Source organism: Myotis nattereri (genome assembly GCF_964212035.1).
Source record: "Myotis nattereri genome assembly, chromosome: X".
NCBI lineage: Eukaryota > Metazoa > Chordata > Mammalia > Chiroptera > Vespertilionidae > Myotis > Myotis nattereri.
In genome coordinates, this window is record NC_138078.1 from 6,409,864 (window position 1) to 6,436,199 (window position 26,336).

General features: G+C 41.0%; 1 protein-coding gene across 6 annotated transcripts in view; it reads right to left on the reverse strand.

The window, feature by feature from the left end:
* Positions 1–26,336, reverse strand: part of GPM6B (glycoprotein M6B) — a 144,319-nt gene that overhangs the window by 34,865 nt on the left and 83,118 nt on the right. Inside the window, exon 1 of one of the 6 annotated variants that reach the window (XM_081115077.1) lies at positions 2,520–2,970. The exons of 2 other annotated variants lie outside the window; for them this stretch is intronic. In XM_081115077.1, the coding sequence (XP_080971203.1) occupies positions 2,520–2,580 (61 nt within the window). In that variant the 5' untranslated portion in view covers positions 2,581–2,970. Of the gene's footprint in view, positions 1–2,519; positions 2,971–26,336 lie in introns of those variants that run through there. 3 more of the 6 variants (XM_081115075.1, XM_081115079.1, XM_081115076.1) reach the window with 3 other exon arrangements.

Sequence of the window (26,336 nt, forward strand, 5' to 3'; positions counted from 1 at the left end):
TTAAAAAAAAGAAGGAAGGAACAGAGGGGCAAAATATATGTGCATAAAAACCTGTGGGAAGTGACAAAATATACAGGGTTAAATTTGGTAAATTAAATCCCTCGTTGAAAGTTTTTTGTTTTTTGTAAAGAACAGCTCCACCAGCTCAAGAATTATCTAATACATTCTCTAACTGTGTCAAGTTTTTAAGTGCTAATTTCAATGCAGCAAACATTTATTTTCGAAATTGAACATGAAATCTGAAGAAATGCTGGCGTGATAAACACACACAAACGTGTGATTCTCGTTTTGTGCCTTGAATGACAATGGCGAGCAGACTGGGGACACTACAAAGATGATACCTGTGTGAGTTTTGACTTGTGCAGTTTATGAACTTGTCTAAATGAAGATTAGGAGAGAAGCCATCCTCCAGACCAACATTTATGGTAGGTGGGTCACATAGAGAGCGATCGCAACCCCGTGGCTGCAGTGGAAATACACTCCCTGGCCCGTATTCTTACTGCAGCATGTACTCTATATATGGTCAGAGCTTGTGTTAACATGGCATTTTTTAATTCCTTAACAAATAGCTAGTGTTTATCAATTTTGGTAATTTTTAAAGTTCCTCCAGGAATTATCTTTGGCTTCTCATTTTATCTCCAAAAGCATAGCTACTGAGATTTCATACACAGATGGTCAATGGATGTAGTGGCAGCCTGTGGATTTGGTATTAAATAATATTTAATTGACATAAAATAACAGTGTTCCACAAGACTAAATGATGATGAGATACACGATTGTGAAGTGGGGATTTCATATTGCTTCTATGCCCCTTGCTTGCTTTTGGAGAGAAAAATGAAAGGTATGTTTTTGCGGAGACCGAAATGGTTTTATCTGCCACTGGCAGACACCCTATTAATAAAAAGTGTGTGCTAAACAGAGTCATCTGCTTTAGGGAAAACCTGCTATCACCTGGGGTAGGCTTCCTCACAACAATGCTATGTTACTCATTACATCCCCAAACTTCATCTCTGAACATCATGGATATGAATCTTTAAACTGTCATCTCAGTTCCTCAGCGTCATAAATTCTCCTGTTGCTATTTGCTCATTCATGTACATATAAGATCTATACAAACAAGAAAGGGCAGGGTTGTGGGGGACTTTGGGCTGTTGTTTTTTTGGGGGGGGCATAGGGTGGGTGGGTGGTAGGTTGGATGCAAGGATTGAAGTAAACTACCCATTTTAAAATGGAAGTGCTATTGCCACTTAATTATACCTAATGCCACTGAATTATACACTTAAAATGGTTCAAATGTCCATTTTTCTGTGTGTGTATTCTATCACACTTCGAAAAGAATTCATTTAAAACATGAAATTGCTCTCCGGAGGATGCAATGTCATCCAAGTACTGCGCACAGAAGAAATCCCATGTAAGAACACGCAGCTTCAACCCAGGCGTGCTGCGACGCCAAAGCCATGCCACTGCCGCTCCTGTCATGTAAAATGGTTGACTATCAGCGATCTCACAGTTCGACCTACATAGTCATAGTAAAGCCTCCATCCCGGGGAGTGACTCCTGCTTAGTGACTGTCAGTGGACGGCAGGGCCGTGAGAAATAACCTTCCTTTGCGCGGTGGCTTTTGATGCTGGAGCCACTGCGGCTACAGAATCTGGTCCGGGCCATAACTTTGGGGGAGGGAGACAAGTCACCACGCAGGGGAGATGCCTGGACTGACAGCAGCTGAGCTGACTCTATGGCTATCACACACTTGCCATCAGTCATTCCTTGGGCAAAGATTAATTTTAGCTTCTATTTTCTGCCACTTTCGTACCACAAAACACTCCCCCCCCCAACCCCCGCCGAAAACCCCACCATTCCATATGTCAAATTGTGATATGATCTAAGATTCCCTTTCAGGAACAGGACCGTTATCAATTTCCTCCCCGAAATCTCCAAGTCATGAATAACAGAACCCACTCCTCTCCCATCAGCACTAGGCAACAGAGCTGACAGACCCGCTCTCCAGCTCCAACTTAAATGGCTATTACATGTCATAGCCAGGGCCCCATACATAGAAACAGCAATCATATTCAATAAGAACATGAGAGAATGTCCAAATCGTTACAGCATGAGTGGAACCCAAACGCATTTAAGATGCATGCCCCTCCAGTTCTCTTTGGCATGAGCAGCAAACAATGCATCCCATATCCCTGGACCGTAACATGCAGAACACAGAACCTAAGTTATGACATTCCGTTAATTCAAAAAGAGAGTTTCCCCCAATCCAGCTCAAGGTGACAAGCTGCTGTCGCCCTTCTATGAAATACCACGTTCGCTAGGAAGATTTGGAGCAGGAACGGATTGCAGAAAGGCTGCTCTATTAATTTAACATCAAGGGGGGAAAAAAACACCCAAAAGCAAGACCGGGCGGTAGGGATTGCTTCTGAGCTATTTTACAAGAGACACAAACCGGGCGACCCCCCCTTTAAGCACCCCCAGTGAAAAGCTCTAAACAGGCTATTGTCAACGCCGGGTACCTTTTCTCTCTTGGCTTTGTTCAGTATTTTCCTCCGCCGCAGTTTCCATGGCTGGCTTCATACCATCCACCAAAAATGCTTTTCCCCCGCTCCCCCCAACACACACTTTTCCCCTCCTCTTCCTTTTCTTTGGACTCCCCTCCGTCTCTTATTTACACTCGCGTGATTGAGCGGTTCTGTTCCTCACTACAGTAGATTACAGTCCCTTCCAAGATGCAAAAGTCTCTTCAGCGTCAATTTCCCTCTGCCTACTGGTCCATAAAGACAGCTGCCAAGGAGCCGGCAGCCATACGTCACCAAGGATCCCAGTTATAAAACAGCTATTCTGTGTCCGATTGTGCCTCCGATCTCAATGCGGCTCTGAGGGGGGGCGGGACCGCTCCCCACCGGGCCCCTTCCTCCCTGCTCTCCTACCCGCCGAGCCCTTCTTTCTCCTTGCCAACTGCGCCCAATGAATGCTAATGAATTCTCCCAGGAGAGAAGAGATTCGTGATTCCTGACATCAGAGGAGGGCATGTGGAGAAGAAAAGAGCCCCTCCTACCACGTGACTCAGCTGGCTGACCATGAAGTATGTTCTCTCAGGAGAAGGCACGTCTTCCGGAAGCAAATGCCTTCTTTTCCGTGGGGCCCCGTGGGGCATCATAATTGGTTTTATTTCATGTACCCCTGGCCCTGGCAGAATATAGTCAAAGGACTTGCCCAGGGTCTCTATTTTATTTGCTTTCTTTCAAATTTGCCTTTTACACAATCTTCACATAGATATATATATCCACCAAAAACGCTTTTCCCCCCTCACCCATATATATGTATATATGAAAAGTACATAAGAAGGAAGATAATCCAAACATCATGGGCGTAATAATAGCAGTGTACCAGTTTAGTATTAGTACCTATTTCCTGGCCTCTAACTAACATATGTGATGGAAACAAAAACTTTAGCTCAAGCCCAATTAATAGAGATACCTGTCCTTATTTTAAAATAATCATAATATGCTGTGAGTATATCTAGCCGACATTTTGGTGGCTTCTTGGAATGAAAATCAGAAGAGAGTGTTTTTCTTATTGCACGTGGTTATTTCTATACGGAGCTTTCTTCATTACAACCCCTGGCTCAAAATGAAAGGGTAGTTTCAAGAGCATTCAAAATGTTCAGCATAAAAGCTATTGTACCAATAATGATTTTGACTGCTGCTTTCACATGCCTCCTTGCATACCCAGGTACCAGTGCACCAGCGTTCTCACATTCCCATCCAAGCATAGAAGCCTCATTATCATGGTTGAGCCACATGTTTCCAAGCATCACTGATTTCTGCACCATGCTTTAAGCACTTAATTTCATTTTCCTATCAAAAAGTTTATAGAAACTCAAGTCAAATACAGGGATGGAGGCTGATAACCGCAGGACAAAGGGTTCCAATTAAGAACAGAGTCTGGTAGTTGGTTGGGGTGAGTACCCATCTTAAAAACAAACATAAAGTCAAATTAGAGACCACTCTCTCCAAAAAAAATCTCTCCCAAATTTTAAGCGTTTCTTGCTCAACACTTAAAAAAATGTATAAGATCCTGCATCAAAATCCTCTAACAACCTGATCTTTTAACACATTAGATCTGGATAATCCGCAAAGCCTTCTGCATTCAATACCGAAGGACCCGTTAAACCGAAAAAGATTTTGAAAACCAGTTTAGCCTGTTTCAACATTTTCTTTTCATTTTACATCTCATTTTTCACTGTAACCATTGTCTTAGAAGACCACGCCCACAATCAGCTATTTCCTTAAATGATGGCCCCAGACAATGTCTCATGGTGAGGGGATTGACAAGCATGGCAGTCTAAAATTTCAGACTTTCACAAGGAGATTCATTGCATAAATGCACCACAGCTTTTTTATCCCATCATCTACTGACGGCCACTTGGGCTGCTTCCAAATTTTGGCTATTGTAAAAACCATGCTACATTGAACACAGGGGTGAACGCACAATACAATACACAGATGATGTATTATAAAATTGTACACCTGAAACCTATGTAATTATGCTAGCTAATGCCACCCCAATAAATTCAATAAAATGTTTTTAAGATGAAAAAATTAGAAGAGACAAAAACAAACAAACCAGATTCATTTGTGATGAACTACCTCCATGGGAAAACCTGACGAGGATGATGTGTCCAAACAGGATGGTCTTAAGCATTTTTGCAAAGATTTTGTAGGTGCATTCAGACAGAGAGATGGTAATTGTTGCTCTGTGACAGGTTTATTCTCCCTCAGCAGTTCAAGCAAAAATTAAAACCAAAACAAAATTCAATTCAGCACAAAAGGGGACAGTTGTGATGAGCTATATTATTGGCTTTTACCTTTAAAGTATCTAGCAAAATCATTCAATTATAGAACTGCAGAATAGAATGATTCTTTGGCTATGACTTAAGAGTATTGTTTTAAAATGTAGGTAAAAGCGGGAAGACAGAATATGGAAGACATTCCAAATTTAAGGGCAACTCTAGTTCTGTAGCACAGTCATGGAAATCAAACGCAGGGACAAAATGTTTACAAATTCCCCAGTTGATACCTTTATCTACTTCCACCCTGAAAAACTCCATGTATCATTTTTGTATCATTTAATGTACCATGCACCTTTAAATGTATCAGTTTTGCCTTATTCATAACTTGATCATTTTTCTTTTCATTAGGCCAATAATGTATGACAATTCTAAAAGTTACCATTGTAACTTTATACACAGCCTCAAAAACCTCCTGGATATTTATAATACATCATCTGAATCAGAAAAATAATAATAGATACATTGTTACTAGCAAGAAATAAGAGTAGATATTTATAACATTTCTTAGGTATGCACCCACTTGGGGCCAGAATAGATACATAGAATGAGTAGGATGGGAAATGTCTTAAAGAACTGAAAATAACTTATTGAACTCCATGCATTAAGGCAATCTGACTAAAGCTAAGAATAGTTCTAAATAGCCCTTAACCAGTTTGGCTCAGTGGATAGAGCGTCAGCCTGTGGACTGAAGGTCCCAGGTTCGATTCCGGTCAAGGGCATGTACCTTGGTTGCGGGCACATCCCCAGTAGGGAGTGTGCAGGAGGCAGCTGATCGATGTTTCTCTCTCATCGTTGTTTCTAACTCTCTCTCCCTCTCCCTTCCTCTCTGTAAAAAATCTATAAAATATATTAAAAAAAGAATAGTTCTAAACAGAAATAAAAAAATATTAACATAAAATAGATGTATTACATTGAACCATACAAAACTGCTAATACTAAGAATAGTAGTTTCATACGGTTCAACGTATATATTCACATGTCTTCTGGAGAATTCCAGCCAATTTAGTAAACGTGCACAGAATAACCTTCCAATTACTAACAACCTTTCAAGTACTAATATCTACAACAATCACAGACATGCACAAGAGACAGAGCTTGTCTTCATGTAACACACAGACTACGGAGACCCTCCTAAACCAGGGTGGTCCTACCTGGTACAAGCACTGTGGTATCACAACAAAGAAGATGAGAGGAGGGGAGAGAGTGAAGTTGGGAAAACCTTTTCCGAGTTGATTTGGCTACTGCAGTTAGGTAGAAACCTAAGTAGGAAAAGTAAAGAATGGTAGGGACAGGAAGAATAGGAAAGGGCATGGATGGGCAAGGAAGAACTGGGCGGGTAAGAGTAGGGTAGGGTAAAGAAGGGATATGTAGGAAAGGGAAAAATGTTCCAGGAAAAACTGAAAAAACAAGGTGAGAGAATCCTGTGTATGCACTCTGAACATCATCCTGGTTGGCTGACTAGTTTGTTCATTGATTCATTCATTCAACCATGATTCATTAAGCACCGAATGCATGCTGAAAATTGAGTCACTAATCTACATTTTATGATTATGATTGTTCAGTCAACTGGGAATTCATTGAATTGCACAATCACCTACCTACATTTCCTTACCATAGTCACATAGCTATCAATATAGTTTGTCAAATGTCTACTCCTTCCAAATTTCTAGAATTATATTTTAGGTTTCTTTTCACCTCCAAATGACTCCTCAGTGGGGAGTCATTAATCACCAAGAAGGGATGTTTCCATATTCCTTCCAACTAATTCCTCTGAAATTTTCACATTTTCCAGGACATTTTTTTCCCTCAAAGTTCAGCCTCCTATTCAGTACCCAGGGGCAGAGCCTTCTAGTAGTCCTACCGTTCCGGAGGATAGAGCCTCATTCATCTTTCCATTCACATTGTTTACCATTCTTGGCATTGACTGCTTTTTTTTCTGGATTTTTTTCTTTCCTCCTGCTAATGGATATCCCCTCATTACCAAAGAGCCAGCATGCCCTCCAGATTCCTTAAGCTCCTTTATCTCTCTCCTGAGTAAGGAGCTAAGACTGCATTTGTGGAACACATCATGGTGACCACCTCCAACAAAGACAGGCAACTCAGGGCCAGTGGGTTTCCCTGAGACCTATACCTTCCACAATGTTTCTGGGGCATAAAGGCATTCACATGTCTTTGCGCATGCCTAGCATAACCCTTCCTCTTTGGCCCTCAAAGGAAATCAATACACAGAGTAACAACCCCAAAAGCAAAGACAACCTCACTTCACATTCTGATAGTGGGGAAGGGCATGTAATAAGAATAGAGCCACAGTTGTCTAATAATCATTCACCTTACTAGCTATAGATGAGAAGTTTTCTTACAGACCCTGGGAAGCTGGAGGACCAAACAAGGCTGTAAAAAGATAAGATGCCTTGATGGGTTCATTACTCAGAAAATAAACACATTTTTGGGAACAGACCAAGGACAGGACACGCTTTGATTTGGTTGCTGTGCTTGGACCCTGACCCCCTCCAGGAGTTTTTCTCAGGAAGGCTGACCATTCTCCAGTCCCAGGAAGGGGCTGAGTTGTTTGTAACAAACATCATAGAAGATTAGCCACCTTGTTATCAGACTTTGAGCTCCTGAAGGCCGAACTGGAGACTCTACCCTGCCCTTTCCATGTTACACTTGCAGCTCACAGCTGCACATAGCTATCTTCTCCCTCATGTGTACGTAATCAGCCCATTGGTGAGCAAGGTCAGAGCAGAATTTCCAGGGTGACCAATTGCTCTACCCATACTACCGGCAGTACTGGAATAAATGCTCATATGATTCAACCCTGTCTCTGCTTAATTTGGCTCAAGTAGTGACAAGCAGCTTCGACCCATTGCATCCAGTTTCAATTCTAGTGTGAAAATCCCTCACCTGCTTGAATGAATGAATTTTAAATAAATTGTGTTTTAAAAGAAATTGTTAAGTGATTACTATTATCACATTACTTGAAATCAAAGATGTCTTCTAGCAGCAAATATCTGAAAGTAACAAGAATATTCAAAATATTAAGACCCATGCTATATTAAAAATGTTGCACAAATGAAGAAATTCAGAAACTAGAAATATAGCATAGAGGCAGAAATTTAGAATGTGATTGTCTAGAATTGGGTCTTTTCCATAATTAGATTTTTCCAAAGTTCTATCAATTTGGCAAAACTTTGTCTCCCATTACCAATATGAAATATCTTTTTTAATTGATGATGATGATGATAGAGAAACATCAACTTGTTGTTCCATTTCCTTTTGCAGTTACTGGTTGATTCTTGTATGTACCCTGACTGGGGATCAAACCTATAACCTTGGTGTATTGGGATGATGCTCTAACCAACTGAGCTACCTGGCCAGGACTGAAATTTTTAATTTTACATTCAATTTGTTTTTTTTTAAATGTTTTTTGATACCTTATTCTTATTCTCTTTCCTGATGCATTTCCTCAATAATGCCTTTATATTTGTTATACTTTCCTTTCCAGGAAATGACACCACATAAAGCTAAAAGCTAAAATGACAAACCAAATTGGATGATGTATATAAAAACTCTTAGAAATGGTAAAGCTCTGTAAGTATAAGCCATATTATTAGTGATTCTCTTTTTAAAAAAATACATTTTCACTGATTTCAGAGGAGAAAGGAGAGGGTGAGAAACATTAATGATGAGAGAGAATCATTGATTGGCTGCCTCCTGCACATCCCTTACTGGGGATCAAGCCTGCAACCTGGGCATGTGCCCTTGACTAGAATTGAACCCAGGAACCTTCAGTCCACAGGCTGACACTCTATCCACTGAGCCAAACCAGCTAGGGCTAGTGTTTCTCTTTGGTGGTAGAGGTGGTTCTCAGGCAGGCCACTGTCATGAAACTAGCCAAGAACTGTAACGATGAGCACACAGAAACCCCTGTTAGCCAATCTCTTCCTAATCTAATCAGCCATTCACTTAACAACAGGCAGCGTCCTCATTAGAATCTGCAGTGATTGTTGAGTTTGGAAAAGCTGCTTGAGGGGTGATGGGCCTTTTGCTTCTGGCAAAAATGCCGCTAAACCTCAATTTTAAAAGGAGAGCAAGAGAATCCTTTTGGCAGGAGCAGGTGTGGCATGAAAAGTATCAACATACCAGGCTGCCAAATGGACACACAGCCCAGGTAAAACTGTGGCATGAGGCAGAGTGTGCATTTTCCTCACTGGTGTGGACCTCATCTGTCAGCCCCAAAGTCAAGGGCAGCATTGCTGCTTCTCTCCCATCTCTTAAACCAGTGATGTCCAACCTCAGAACTACTTACATATGGGCTGGATAATTCTTAGGTATGGGGCTGTCCCGTGCACTGTAGGATGTTTAGCAGCATCCCTGGTCTCTACTCACTGGATGCCAGTAACTCCACCCTAGTTCCGACAACCAAAAATGTCTCCAGACATTGCCAAATGCCTCCTGGAGGGTGATATCACTTCCACTTGAGAACTACTGTGTTAAATCTATATTTTCTTCCCTAAGTTTCCTCTGGCTATTGCAATATTCTGTTGGCCAGTGGTTCTCAAGCCTGGTTGCACACTGGAATCATTTGGGAAACTGAAAATACTGATGCCTGGGCCCTATCCCCAGAGATTTGGACCTGAGAGTCAGAGATGTGTGGTGGTTACAAAAACTTTAAAACCTCCCCAGGTAATTCCAATATGCAGACATAAGCAGAGCTGTTTTGTAAAAATTATAGAGAGCGGTTTGATGGATGGATAGGAGACCAGAGAGGCCAGAGTCAACGTAACCAAACTCAACTGGGGAAGATGTGGAGACACTACACCCAGTTGAGGCAGAAATGAAAAACTGGGCATCAAGGTGAGGGAGAGGAGCTTCAGAGTTTATTCTGAGATGGGAGTTTATTCCAAGATGTCACATTGGATCCCCATAAGGATGGTGAATGCCATAGGAAATACTTGGGAAGATGAGACAATGTGTTAGTTCCTAGGGCTTCCATAACAAAGTACTACAAACGGGGTGACTTTAAACATCAATTATTCTTTCAGTGTTCTGGAGGATAGAAGCCTCAAATAAAAGTTTCAGCAGGACCATACTGTCTGTGAAGGCTCTAGGGGAGCATCCTTCCTTTCCTCTTTCAGCTTCTTGTGGTTACTGGCAACCCTTGGTTTTGTAGATACATCATTCCAACCTTTGCTTCTGTCATTAGATATCATGTTCCTTGTGTGTCCATGACTTTTCTTCTGAGGACACTAGTCATACTGGACTAGGGCCATCTTAATTAAGTATGGCCTCATCTTAACTTGTTTATATCTACAAAGACTCTATTTCCAATTAAGGGCACATTCACAGGTACCAGATGTTAGGGCTTCAATATATTTTTCTGGGAGACACATTTCAACTCACAACAGGTGAGGAGAGTTAGTGAGAAAGATGATCAAGTTTGGAGGCCATATGGGCCATGTCTGTGCAGCTACTCAGCCTAGGCAGAGTTTGGAAATGAAGACTTGAGTGTTACCAGCAGAGAGGAGCCAATTAAAATCATGGGAGTGGGTGAGTTGCCAAGGGAGCTGATACAGAGGAGAAAGCCGTGCTGGTGCCACTCAATGGGTCTTCAGTGAAAGAATTATTCTCAAAGAATGCAGAAAATACTGGAAGAGATCTAGGACAGGGCCTTGGCAGAGGGGAGGAAGGAATTTTTAGAAGGACAAGGTGGTCCAAAGTCAAGGCAGCCAGAAGGCGAGGACTTGGCAAAGGCCACTGGAATGGAATATTCCAATTTCCTTACCAGTGTCAGTAGAAAGATTAGAATAAAAACCCAGTGCATAGAGGAGCTAATGAAGGACTGGGAAGTAGAGAAGAGGAAGTGGGGCAGCCAACTTTTCAAAGAAATTTGATAGTGAGGGGAAGGTGAGAGAATGATTCAGGCAGATTGGGGGGGGGGGCACAGTAAGGAAGAGAGTCCCAACATGTTTTATGCTGAAAAGAAAGCAGCGGTTGAAAGAGAAATAGAGGAAAATACAAGTGAGGGTGAATAGATGACAAATAGAGATCACAGGGGAGGGTCCGCTGTGGGTAGGAGGATGGAACACTTCTTCCTCTGAAGTGGGAATGCAGAAAGAGGAAAGGAAAAGAAGTTGATCCAAGATTTAAGTAAGTTCATCTTAGAAGAGGTGGTGGTGATAGGGAGCTTAAAGGAGCAACCTGTCTGATGTTGAGAGGGTGCATTTGTTACCTCATTTAGTCCACATTACAGCCCTAAGAGGGAGGTATTATCAGCCCCACTTTACGGGCGACATAACAGAAGACATGATGCTCTTGGTCTTAGTAGGGGAGGCAGCTTGCCTTGAGTGTGGATTGCTTGGGAACCTGAGTCTTCAGGGGATCAGAGAGCTGAGCAAAAACCCAGGGGATTCGAGACTAGAGGTGGATGGAGGAAAACAAACAATACCCTCCTCACAGTGTGTCTTCTCACATGGCGGGGAGGGAAGGGGTCCCCTAGATGGTGCCACACTTAAAGTCAAAACAGAAACAAGGTCCAGATGATGGCTTTTTTGTAACTGGTTTTGACTTGAAAAGGAAAGTTTGTACTTCCTTGTATGTATACAAGACATACTTCAGGAGATAGATAGCCAATCTACTGACAACATGCTTCCCGATGACCACATCCTGGTGTGGAGAGCAGATGCCTCACTAAGAGCAGCGCATCATCAATGAGCTCCCCATGTGAGTGCTCCCAATGAACTTGTCCACCAAGCACACATCAGCCAATATGAACAAAGGCAGGTTTTCCAAACCTGTTAGCTATTGAAAAGACAGCTACTGGGATCTCAGTCATGTCTTTGGAGCATCCAGAATCCCCAGTGGCTAGACTATTCTCTTAGTCAGGAAGAGTCGGTGGCTCAACCTCACAGCTGGGTGAACCTGGGGTGCAGGGGATTTCCCTTACCTCATCTGCCAAAACTCAAACTCACACTGCCTCCCCAGTTCCCCTTTCCTTCTTGAAAGGCACAGCCCAAAGCCTGCTACCTTTGGAAGACCTCCTTGGGTAACTGTACCCATTTTCTTCTTTACATTCTAACCACTCCTCAGTTGCTCAGTTATAAATGTAAGCAACTCCAAATGGTAGCTATCTACACTGATGGTTGTTCTGTATTTTACTAGTTGTAATTTTGATGTGGTTGTGGGAGGCGGTGGCCAGTGTTGACCTATGCTGCCATCTTGTTCCTCCTCAAATGATATATTTTATCTGCTTTAACTGATGTTTGAATACCCTGGATGCATGCCACTGTGCTCCTGGCATTCTTTAGAGCAAGATGCCAGCACCTCTTTCTTTGGAAGTATGTGGTGCAATTAACTTTTTCTCAGCTTTGATCCTACTAACCTGTGTCCTTTAAGCTCTCAAAGCAGTTACACTAAACTTATCTTCATATTGCTAAAAGCACAAAGAAAATGGAAACCAGTAAAACCATTACAAAAATATTTTATAATAAAATTTAGAACCTGTTACTCACTTGGAAATATATTTTAGAAATGAAACGGATAAAACAGTGTTATTCAATAGAATATACAAAAATTGAGTTTCACACAGAAATCTGACAGAAAGAGAGCTTTAAGATTGGTTAAGATCTCCTCATGGATTGGGAGTATAATTTTTAGTACAACTGTAACAATATAGTTATGTACCTTTTATGATAAAAATAGGCTATTGATAGGCTAGGATAGAAGGACTATGATATTTGTCAGCCCTCAAACTGCCAGAGTAGATTGAGGTAATTTAGGTGAGCACATGGCTGTTACCTTCTTTTTCCTCTACTCTAGATGTTACCTTCCTAACACTACCTACTCAGATGAAGGACACTGTCATCCCAGACAAGTAATCTCACACCAAGTGATCTCAATAAACACACGCAAGTCTGAAAACCATTGATTTACAGAAGAGTATGATTATCCAACATTTAGCTTGACAGAATATCTGAGAGTCGCCAATACATAGCTTGACAGAGTATTTGAAATTTACTTTCTGACATTAGAACACCTGCTCTTGTTAGCTCAGGAAAACCCCCAGGATTTGTAGATACATAATTCAAAAGCCCTCAGATGAAAGTCTATGGAAAACCAATGCCTCGTTGGGTCACCTGCTGGGTGGGCCAGGGTTGGTATAAAATATGAATTGCACAAAAATGTGAGCTATTTCATTTAATCTACTGATGATAAAAATTTACACTAAAAAGAATAAAAAACCACATACTTTTAAATACATTCACATTTACTCAAATGGAATATTTTATTCAATTTCCTCTTCTGTTTATTTACTGGGATGGAAATTAGGAGAAGTGGGATGAAGTCATTTAGATCTTTATTCCACTAAAACAGTCAGTGGGCTTTGAAAATTGAAACCATTGGGACAACTTGAAATAACCATCCCTGCCAGGTCAGACAAAAAATATCTTAGTACATAGAAAAGGCAAACCAGTGAAGAGTAAATCTTGGCAGTCTCACTGAAATATACCAATAATATTTTACATCCCTCATTCACATATGATATCTTCATATTGGGGAATCTACAGATTCAGAGCACCTCAAAGGGAAAGGTAAAAACTGAGGGACAACCTCTGTATGGTCTCTGACCTCATCAATGGACACGGGAATGAAGCCAACCACCTGTAGGTATACACAGCCATATCTGTGACTTAATTTGTGTTTGTCACGACTAAACGGGAAAGCTGACACATTTGCTGGATGTAAGTTTGTGTCCAGGCCCAAATAATGGATAGCAGGATCCTGAGAGAACTTTTGGCATGACTGCACACCTGCTACAGATAATCAGTGTGAAGGTGGAGAGATGCTGGGAACTGAGACCAAACCTGTTGTAGCCCTAGCCAGTTTTGCTCAGTGGATAGAGCATCACCCTGTGGACTGAAGGGTCCTGGGTTTATTTCCAGTCAAGGGCAAGTGCCCAGGTTGCAGGATCGATCCCCAGTGAGCAGGAGGCAGCTGATCAATGATGTTTCTATCTCTCTCCCTCTCCTTTCCTCTCTGAAATCAATAAAAATATATTTTTTAAAAACCAAACCTGTTCTAAATTTCTAGAAGAGATTTTTCAACAGATCACCCATGACTACCACTAATAGGAAACTAACATATAGAAGCCAACCTAGGTTCTTGAAGAACAAGTAACAGCAAACTAACTTGATTTTTTTCTATTTAAATATTTAATTTGTGAACTTATCATACTTAAATAACAGTAAATTAGAAAAAAAATAGCTTTTCCCCCACAAACATTTTATGAATCAATTTTATTCAAACTTTTCTCTTGCATCTTCAACATTGTTCATTTAACCAATCAGAATCTTTGTCGTCATTAGAACTCAACTTGGAGTCTAGTTTCCCAGAGCCTATTATCTTTGCTTTCTTCTGAGCTGACATCCACCACTTCTGAAAAGTCTATGCTGAGGTCTGGCCAGCAGACAAGTACCCACTCACAAGGCTCTTAACTTTAGATGGGTCAGGTAATTTCAGTTTCTTCTAAATTGTATAGTATTCATAAATTTACATCAATGGCATAGTGTATTGGCAAAATGAATATATATATATATGATTTAAGATAGGATCACCAAACCAGGTGAATTTCATCTACACTGACCTTGCAAGCCACTTAATAAAACCCTTCCCATTTTTTTCCTTTTATAATACAAAAAAAGAGATTTATTTGTACACATACCAGTGAAGGAGAGCAGTCTTCTGTCAAATGGAGAAGATGAAGATTCTCAAGTAGCTGATTTTTGAATCTACTATAATGAGAAGACTTTCTTTGCTGCCTTTAGATGTTTAGATGTTAGGTCTATTTACCTAACATTTCACCAGGCTTTTTTAATGGGTCTTCCTCCTCCTGGGCCTGATTTTCTCATTCCTTGTGATATCCTAGCTGGCATTGCAGGTAGTTTGTACTCTTCTGTTCCTCCAGGTACTTTCCCATGAAGCACAAGACATCATATTCATTGTTGGAAGAAGCTATGGTCTTTGGGTCTAGCAGGAGCTTGCTTGAGTGGTTCTCCAATTCCAGGGCAGACTCTAGAGCAGTGGTTCTCAACCTTGGCTGCACATTAGAATCACCTGGGAATCTTTTTAAAATCCTGATTTCTGGGCCTCACCCTCCGGAAATTCTGTTTCTTTGTTACTAATGTTGTGGCCCGACCCCATACAAAGAAACAGAATTTCCGGAGGGTGAGGCCCAGAAATCAGAATTATAAAAAGATTCCCAAGTGATTCTAATGTGCAGCCAAGGTTGAGAACCACTGCTTTAGAGCTTGTCTGCCGGTTCCCCAGTTATCTATCCCAGGCCACTTAATCACTAGAAGGCAGATTTTACTCTCACATCCTCTTAGATATCTTAGGAATTGCTTTCCATGTTCCTTCTTCACCTCAGCTTGGTTTTCAAAGAATGTGGCAAAAAGAGGTTCTCCTGGGACTTCAGTGTAATAACAGGCCACCTATATATAGAAAAGGCTAATATGCAAATTGTCCCCTCAGGAGTTCAACCAGGAGACTGGGAGTTTGATCGCTTGCTATGACATGCACTGACCACCTGGGGGTGGCGTGAAATGAAGGAAGGCCCTGGCTGGCAGCCAGCAGCTGGGGAAGGGATGCCCCGGCCGGCAGCTGGAAGGCCCCAATTGGCCTTGATTGTTGGCCAGGCCTAGGGACCCTACCTGTGCACGAATTTCATGCACTGGGCCTCTAGTAGATAAATAAGCATCACTGATGTGCAGCTCATAAGAATGCACGTGATTAAGAGCAACGTTACACTAATCAGAGAGGAGGTGCTTGGCTGCCACCTCAGCTTTAGAGAACACCAGGCATAAACAGTGCTCCCTCCCCATATTTTTTGGGACTAAGATAATGTAAGGTTGGCAACATGCTAGTACACTTTAAAACATTGCATTCATTCTGTGCTTTCAACCTACCCACAACTTAAGGTCACTTACACACTCAAGTGGAATCAGAATGGCCTAATGTGCTTTCAAAGTGGTTATTAAATGGTAGCTGTCAATGCAGAGAAGGTTTCTAGTGTTATGCCACTGGGCTTTGTACTTGGTCTGTGCCATGGAGATGGCAATGTCACACAGGGCTCAGAGGGCAGGCCACTTACATTCATTTTACCACCTAGGCATTCAACGTGAAATCACTGGACTCAAGTCACCTAGAATTTTTTCACAGAAATGACAATGAGAAGAATTTTGTTCAATTCTTCCCTGATTTTCTGGCTCTCCTTAAGGTAAACGTTATGTGCACACAGCATTCTAAAAGCAGGAAGAAAAATTTTAAGCCATCTAGCTCTTCTTTCCTTTTCCAGTCTGTAATCAGGAAAGACAGGACTAAAGATTCATATTTGTTGACTCACAGCCAAACGTGCTCTTGTTTTTGCCTGATGTATAGTTATCAAAGTAAATATTCTGTTAGGTTGTGGCCCAAATGCCAAATCTGCAATGCACACATCAGACACAAAATATACATCATATCTTTGCAAAAACACATTCATGTATTTTACAAAATACCTTTTAAAAGTTCAATCGTATTGGGCCAAGACAGAGTATAATAGAGAAGACAACATAAATCTTTGGAAATCAATGCTTGTTAACGTCAATTTATCATTTTAATGAAAAGCCTCTGATAAGCCATGCCATTGGATTAAGTGAGCTAATGCATGCCATGGGCTTTGCACAAGACCTAGGAACACTCCATAAAAAGTAGCTGTTCTGATTAATAGGTGAGACTGGAGTGGGGTTGGAAAGGCCTTTTCACAAAGGCAATAAAGCTCCAGGATGGAGCTTGTCAACCAGCCCTGGTCAGAGCATAATGGATGGACAATGGTCACCTGCTCCACCCACTCTCAGGGGCAACCTAGGATTACTAGCAATCGGCTCTCAAGCTGAGTTCCCACTCATTCCTGCTCACTTGGGAAAGCAGATCAAACTGCAAGGGAGAGACATTTATAAAAGCAAAAAGGAAATTAGTGCACATCTTGCTTCATTCTTAGTAAGAGATTCTAAGTTCTCACTAATTGTACCACACGAGTGTGATACGTTCCACAGCTGAGAATGGCTGTTTGGGGGGAATAGAAAATGCCTCTAAGCACTTAAAATGACAAAGCATTAAAAGAATCCAAGCTGTTGTTATTATAGTGCCAAAGAGGAAATGCAATAACAGAGAAAAACAAGGAAATTCCTGATTTGAGCTAATTCTTCAATTCCCGAAGCTAAATATGAGTTTGTAGCTTTTAAAAAAAGTGCCTGCCTGACCCTACGGGTCGCATATAAAGGATAAATTGAACAAGGCATGGTGATATAAAATGAAACTCAAATGTATTTAGAAAATCTAAATATGTTTATTTTTAATTGGCCATCCTGACAATTAGCTTGTTTAAAATGTCAAAAATCTTGTTTTGAGGGATTTGCTGTGCAACCTTTTCTTCTGCTCTGTCAATTTCATGGGTGAAAGTGGCAGGTAATTTGTCACGTTCACACCAAATAGTTAATCAGTCAATATGTTAATTATCCAGTATATTTACTTCTTTTTAGAAAGTAATTTGATTATTTTCACTAATTACTGCCAACCTTAGTGGAAGATTGAAAAGAAATGAGCTACACATTTCAAGCATGATAACCCCATACTTATTTTAATATATGCAATGGGGGGAAAGAGAAATTATTACATAGTTTAATCTGCCCATGATTACTTTTATCATTGTGAATAAAAAGCAATTAGTCTATTTGCTGTGATGCATCCCAGTGAGACTGCCCTAAGCATTCTCTGAAACTCTGCCTAAAATTGTAACCGTGGAGCTATCAGCCAGAACATTTCTATTGCGTCATTTTTGCCCTCTTCTTCCTCACCCATCAAAAATTCAGAACTCATTATTTCTGGATTCAAAACATATTAAGGCTAACAGTTGGAAATACACAGAAGGTGACAAAGGCCAATTCTTTCCTTTTTAAATATCTGTAATTTACTGCTAGCAACACCTAAGACAAGTTATAAATATTTCAAATCTTAATAATGTCGTTATTTTCTTGACACATGTTAACAAGCGCCAGCCATGTGGCAGGGATGGTGCCAGGCACTAGGGATCTAAAAAGAGAGTGGAGATGATTTCTCATTCGAGGATCCAAGGTGCTCTTGGGAGCAGAGGGACACCAACATTCACTTCTGATTCAGCAAATCTTTACCTGTCCCCTCGTGCAGAGGGCACTGTCATGGCAGCTGGAGCCACAGAGTACTGATCCCACCAGAATGGACAGTCCCTGAGTGTAAGCTCCACACCTGACTCATTCCTCGATGCTGGCTTACCTCCTGGCGCAGGGCAAGTGTTACAGGGTTTGTTGACTGGCCACCAACAAGGATCTGGTCCTCAGTCTCCTTGAACTCATACAACCCATGGAGGATGGGGGAGCCACGGGGGCAGAGATGGAGCAAAGCTGAAGTTGGGGGGAGAATGGCAGATAAGGGCTGTGGCTGCCTGTGGCAAGGAAGGCCTCTAGCCCAGTGGTTCTCAACCTTCTGGCCCTTTAAATATAGCTCCTCATGTTGTGACCCAACCATAAAATGATTTTCGTTGCTACTTCATGACTGTTATGTTGCTACTGTTATGCATCGTCATGTAAATATCTGATCTTCAGGATGGTCTTAGATGACCCCTGTGAAAGGGTCATTCGACCGCCAAAGAGGTCGCGACCCACAGGTTGAGAACCGCTGCTCTAGAAGAATCATTCTCTGAATGGGGTCCTGAGGGATAAGGAGCGGACTTGACTTCCTGTGATACTTTAAGAAATTTCATAGTTTCTTGGACAGTATTAGACCACACTGCAAAGACTAGGAGTTTAAGATTTGACCCAGCTTTTCCAGGAAAGCGAGTCACTAAACTCCTGTGTCCGATCCTCACCTTTACTGCTGGATAGTATTTAGTCAATCCAGTTTAAAGTGACAGGGAAGATTAATTGATAATGTAGAAAAGTGGTGAGAACAGTTCTTGGCCACTATAGTAAGTGTTAACTATTATGGTAATGTAGATAAAGGCTAGCCATTTTTATACAAGACTGTTTCCAAGTTGTAGCACCATTATCAGCAGTCAGCCTGAACCATCAAGAACTCTGAGAGAGTTTTACACATCACTGAGTCTCAAATCAGGGGCAAGACGTCTCGCTTTTGGCGTTTGCTAAACTCCCAGTTTCATTCAACTTTTACATGTTGAGAGTGAAATGTATAAGTGCATGATCACTGCTACATGTGAAAAATGCTCAACAATGTGATGTACTAGCTTTCAGCTCCTGGAGGTAAGAGCAGCGCAGCAGCTCACAGGTCTGACAAAGCTGGCTCAGAAACACACTCAAGACCTAACTCAGAATGACGTGGCTCTTAAACATTGGCTCATGCCATCAGTTGAGGTTAAATAAATGAACAAATAAAATGTGTTAAATCATTGCTGTGTGATCTCTGCAAGTTTGCATGAGACAAGTCTTGGGCTTGCCACCAGTAGCAGTTGGCACTTTAAGTCACTAAAATAGGTGGCTGATCGCTTCTTCACTACGAGACCCTTGAGCTGCTATGATTTCAATTAGAAAAATAGATGAATGGTAGCTGTTTATAACCTGTGGGTTTTTTTTAATGCTAAAGCATGCTTACCATGTTAGTGAACAGAGCCCAGGCCTTAATTTAAGGTAGAAACAAATCCAAAGTCTCAGTCAGTACCTACATGCATCTGCCACATGAGCTACTTCTTTGTCGAGGTGAATGAACCAGCTATAATCCTATTTCTATCCAAAGAAGTTCTATGAATTCCATTTTTACTGTGCAAAGACTTACCATGTTTTAACTTTTGTAAGTTTATCAAAAAGAGAAAAAGTATGCAATGTTTTTGTTTTAAATAAGCACATTAGAGACTATTGCAATAAAGACATCCTATATTGTTTCACACCTAAAGCATACTACAGTCCGCCCTCTGTATCTGTGGGTTTTGCATCTCTAGGGTTTGCATCTGCAGATTCAACCAACTGCAGATAAAATATATTTGGGGGGGAAAAATCTCAGAAAATTCCAAAAAGCAAAACTTGAATTTTCCACGTGCCGAGCACTACACTGAATCCATGGAAACGAAGTGGTTTGTAGGCATATCCTGCTGTAGCCTAAATACAGTCCATTCTCAGGGCACTGGTTCCATGACCCTCCCCCCAAACAAAATCTGAGGATCTCAACAAGGTTATGCACTAGCTTTCAGTATAGTATTTTTATAGAACCTATGTCGCACATCCTCCTGTATACTTTAAATCATTTCTAGGTGACATAGAATGCCTAATAAAATGTCAATTCTATGTAAGTAGGTATTGTTTAGGGATCAATTTTCTGGATTTTTTTTTCTTGAATATTTTTGACCCATGTTTGGTTGAATCCCAAAATGCACAACTCAGGAATACAGAGGGCCGACTCTATGGTTTTTTTTTAAATATATTTTATTGATATTTTTACAGAGAGGAAGGGAGAGGGACAGAGAGTTAGAAACATCGATGGGAGAGAAACATCGATCAGCTGCCTCCTGCACATCTCCTACTGGGGATGTGCCCGCAACCCAGGTACATGCCCCTGACCGGAATCGAACCTGGGACCTTTCAGTCCGCAGGCTGATGCTCTACCCACTGAGCCAAACCGGTTTCGGCAACTCTATGGGTTTTATGTAAATACTTGAGCATCATCAGATTTTGGCATCCACAAGGAGGGTCCTGGAGCCAATTCCCCAAGGATACCGAGGGACTATTGCACCATTATTATTTACTAAGTACCCAACACAAACCTAGAATTCAATTAACATTCATTTTATAGCTTCACACGGTGGTATACAATTCGCTTTCATGAGCTATATAGAATACACTACAAGTATACATGACAAATATACAAATTGCCTCCAATGAGTCATGTGAAATTTCAATTTGGAAGTACTTTTGCAGGTCTTAATAGCTCTTTGGTAATACACGCATTATTCTTCAGTTATAAAATTCACACATTTAAAAAAACTAACTGAGCTAAAATGTGCCCAGAAGGAATTAAATCAATGCACTTTCCTGCATAAAAATCAGCCAGTCAGAGCAGGAAGGAAAACGTGTTTTTCCTATGGTCGACTGTAGGATTCCGCGCCTAATACTGACTAAATTTGCCACATAAAAATTCAAGCTTAACGCATAAAAATCTAGCTACACATTTAGTTATCCAAGGACAGAGCCAACTGAATAAGCTGAAGATTTGAGAAAAATAAACACAACCCAAATTGTATTAAATTGTGAGAAGACAGGGCTTTGAAAGCACAAGTATGTAGATAACCGTTCAATCATGGCCTAGGCATCATCAAGCTTTTGCTGCCATTTCAAAACACCGATTTCTTTTTTCTTGGCTATGCCTTGTCTAGGAGGAAGGCCCCAACCTCCACCCTCAGTCCCTGCATAATTTCCCTACCCTGACACATTTAATAATTTTAAGCACACAGCCTTCCTGTGATGGGGGCAGCCCGAGTCCCCTGTAGAATGCGGCTGTCTAGCATAGATGACAAGAGGAGGTGCCTGAAGGGAGGGCAGAGCAAACCCATGAGAAACCACTCAGCTCTAGGCAGCCCACAGACTCAAGGGGCTTCGCTGGGTGACTGCAGTTGTCACCCTATTCATCTCCTTTCTCCCTGCACAATAGGGTGCCCGGAGCCCTGCAAAAAGCCGTCTTCTCTCTTTATCATCATTCATATCTTAGCTATGACAGGCCGGAAAAAAAAGACTCAGAGGGGAAATGTGCCTCAAATTAGCATATTTCTCCCCTCCACACAATGAAGGCTTTTGAGCTTCAGCTTTTTAAAAGCAGGGGAGAGAGAGGAGGAGGGAAAGGCAGGGCTGCTCTTAGCAACAGTGTCTGAATGTAATGATTTGCCTCCCTCAAAGCGGCTTGTGTTTTTCAATTTTCTTAAAGCAAGCCTCCTCTCGAATGGACTCAACATTTATTAGAAAATATTTATTGGGTCACTGTCTAATAAACATCCTCCCTCTTGTCACTAAACTGCAATTAAATTCTTTGATTAAAAAAATAATTACAAACCCTAAACTCTTCCTCCAATCTTGTGATGGAGCGTGGCAGCTACCTTCCTCCTGGAGAAATTGACAAAATGAAGAAATCCAGTAGTTGGAACTACTTATTCAGGGAAGTCCTCGGAGGGAACACATTTGCCATGTTTATTTATACGTTTCCACTCTTCAGAAATCAAAACAAGGGCTGAAAGGTAACATGTATGCTTCGATTACCCTGAGAATGACTGTGCGATGCAAGCCATCACTTGGCGTCACCTTTCCTCAGAGGCTGCCCCTGTCACCATCGTCTTTGCTCAAGGAGAGTCCTAAATATACTATGCTGCAGTAAAAAAAAAGGAACTCTTGCCTTTTGCAACAGCATGGATGGAACTGGAGAGCATTATGCTAAGTGAAATAAGCCAGTCAGAGAAAGATAAATACCACATGATCTCACTCATTTGTGGATTATAGAGAACAACATAGACTGATGAAAAAGGACAGACCCAAAGACTGAAAAACAGCGATCAGGCTATCAATCCCCAGAAGGAAAGTAGGGGAGGGCGGGGGTAAGGGGAAGAGATCAACAGAAGGACTTGTATACATGTATATAAGCCAAACCAATGGACATGGACAACGGGGGGATGGGAGCATGAGTTTGTGTGTGGGGGGGAGGTTGGGGGTTAAAGGGGGGGATGAGGACACATTTGTAATACCTTAACTAATAATAATAATAAAAAAAAGGAGAGTCCTAAAGCTGAAACAGGCATAGGCTGACAAACCAGACTGGAATGTTTGAAAGGTCATAAAAACATCCATCTAGTAAATATGTGAGGGGTCAGCAGAAGAAATGATTTGTGTTCCATGCCATTAAATATTAATTCTCCAAAAGACTGAGTCTCAATTTGAGGGGGAGAAATTAAGATTTCTGGGGCTCAATTGAATTCTTTGAAAGGGCTCTGCCCTTGAACAGTAACTCAAGACCATCATGGATGCTTACAATGACACCCTTCTCCACACGGCTCCAGTGCCTTCATCGTGGCCCAGGCACATTGGTTTTCAGGGCCTCCAGGAAAGACAGGCCCAGGAGATTCTGAATGTCAGAGCTCTCCCAAGGGCCACGATGGAGCCAGGGGCCAGCTCAGCTCAGCTTGGTTCTGGAAGGCGGCCCATGCTAGAAGGCCCCTGAAAATGATGTTGGGGCCATCTGCTTTGCTTCCCAACTATACCTCTGCAGAGCCAGACTCCCGCCTTTATTAAATGCCTAGACATAGCCCCCTCCCCCAGGCCCAGGTCCCCCTGACAGGGATCAAAGTTCATCATTGTGTGTGTGAGATCTAACTTCTACCTTTCTGGACATCCATGCCTACATCTGTATAATGTTCATAATAGATTCCCACAACACCATGTTGTTTGGAACGGTCATTGAAATTCTATAAACCCCTCTATACACCATATACATTCTCTCTCTCTCTCAAAAACATATTAGCTGGTTATGACTTTTCCACATTGGATTATTTGGATTACTTACCAGATGTGTGTGTGTGTGTGTGTGTGTGTGTGTGTGTGTGTGTGTGAGAGAGAGAGAGAGAGAGAGAGAGAGAGAGAGAGAGAGAGAGAGAGAAAGAGAGAGAGAGAAAGAGAGAAGTCCAAATTTCTCCTTGGTCCTTTATCCAGTCTCTCTTTACCTCAGACTTGGATGGTAGCAACAGCTGTCTAACTGGTTATTAATCTTCACAATCTCCCATCTCAAATTCCAGATCAAAGTATGTCTGTTCTAAATTAACACTTTCATTGAGTTGTTCCTGCAATCTACAATGCAACCCCTGCCTACTAGCTTAGGTTGACTCTCAGACTCATGTGATCACCTTCCTCCAAACGGAGTTATCCATGCTCACCCGCCATGCCCCTCTTGGCTACTCACAAGTACTGTACCTCTTGCCTCTGCCTCTCGGACCAGTTTCCTTCTCACTCTTCCCTCTCCCCTCCCACTTGTGCTAATTCTAGTCATTTTCAAGGCATAATTCAAAGGCTACAGCTTATGGGAACCCCCCCCCCACAATGATGAAGTTCTGACCACATTTCAGGTCTATGCTCCCCAATTTATCACATTATGACATTCTATCTTTTTCTCCAAAGCATCCATGTATTTATTTAAGTCTTACATTCCAAAAACACTTTGACATCTGATGGGACAAGGACTATATATGTTACTTCTCTGGTGCCATGCAAAAACACTTAGCCTAACTTTAGAAAAATGTTGTCACATTCAATGAGAACTCACTGATTTTTCAAATAATAATTATCAGATTATTTGCAATGCTTATGTCCTATGGCTTTTAAAGTAGGAGTATACTTTTTCTATCTGAAACAAATAAAAAATGGACCACATAGTACCATCTCTTTAAAGAAATAGGTAAGTAAATAGCACTTCATTACCAGAGATGAAAAATTTGGCAAAGTATATTGTAAAGTGTAACTTTACATATTTAACATATTACATTGGTAGGGCTCAATATGTAGAAACACCAAGTGGTTTTAAATTTCCACCTACAGTTTGTGAAGCCCAGGGGCTCAAAATGACCTCGATGTTGAACAGGAGGCACATCCATCTGCCAGCAGTAATTGTTTTATTGACCTGATTAAAGAACAACTATTTCCATGGTCAAAAAGACCTACCCAAACCCATCAGCCTTAGGCACACAACAGCAGTAATTAAAGATGCATATTTGTCTAATTAAAATGAGTCAATAGGCAGAACATAAAATATTATTAATATTTATTCAACATATTTCTTTCACTGGTATGATTAAGCCATTAAAAAAAGTACCCTATAATTCACTCATTTAATGTGTATAATTCAATGGTTTTTAGATTATTCCTCCCTTTTCATTTGTTCAAATTCAGTGGTTGCAACTGTCACCACAATCTAATTTGGAACATTTTGGTCATTCCTAAAAGAAATTTTGATCACATTAGCAGTCAATCCCCACTCCTCTCTATCCTACCCAACACCCAGCTCTGGTTCTAAGCAGCCATTAATCTACTTTCTCTATAAGCTTGGCTGTTCTGGACATATGTTTTCAGGGGTCATCCATGTTGTAGCATGTGTCGGAATTTTATTTTATTTTTTATTTTATTTTTTCCCATCACCATTTATCCCCACTATATCCTCTTCCACCTTCTTCCACCCCTTCCCTTGGCAATCACCACACTGTTGTTTATGTCCATGAGTTCTTTTTTTTTTGCTCAATCCCTCCTCCACCATCACCCCCACAACATCTCTCAATTGATTAATAAGATTCTATGGAATGATATACTCCATTTCATTTATCCATTCATGAGCTTATGGACATTTGGGTTGTTTCTACTTTTTGGCTATTATGAATAATGCTGCTATGAACATTGGTGTACCAGTTTTTTTTTTGCATGGACATAAGTTTTCATTTCTCTTGGGTATATATTTAAAAGTAGAATTGCCGGGTCATATGGTAACTCTGTTTAAACATTTGAGGAACTGCCAGACTACTTTCCAAAGCAGCTGCACCATTTTACATTGCCACCTGCAATGTGTGAGAGTTTCATTCTTTCCCACATCCTCACCAACACTTGCTTTATCTTTTTTATTCTAGTCATTCTAGTGGTGTGAGTGGCATTTCACAGTGGTTTTGATTTGCATTTCCATAGTAACTAATAATGTCGAACATCTTTTCAAGTGCTTATTGTTCATTTTTGCATCTTTTTTTGAGAAATGACTATGAAATCCTTTGTATATTTTTATTTAGGTTATCTTTTTATGATTGAGTTGTAAGATTTTATTAAAAATATACTAGTACTCTGGATATAAGTCCCTAAGATATATGATTTTAAAATATTGCCTTCCATTCTGTTAGTTGTCTTTTCACTTCTTGATGGTATCCTTTGTGGTACAAAAGTTTTTCATTTTGATAAAGTCCAATTTATCTACTTTTTCTTTTTCATGTGTTGCTTGTACTTTGGATGTTGCATCTAAGAAACCATTGTCTAACCAAAGTCATGGAGATTTACTCCCATATTTTCTTCTAACAGTTTTATAATACTAGCTTTTACATTTAGGTCTAGGATCCATTTTAAGTTAATTTTTTGTGAATGGTGCGAGGTAGGGATCCAACTTCATTCCTTTGCATCTGGATATTCAGTTGTCCCAGTATATCTATCTTAATCCATTTCATCTGCTATAACAAACTACCATAGACTGGTTGGCTTAAACAACAAAAATTTATCTCTCACAGTTCTGGAGCCTGGAAAGTTTAACATGAAGGCACCTGCAGATTCTGTGTCTTCTGAGGTTTCATTTCCTGGTTTATAGACAGCCAACTTCTCCCTGTGTCCTCACGTGGCAGAAGGAGTGA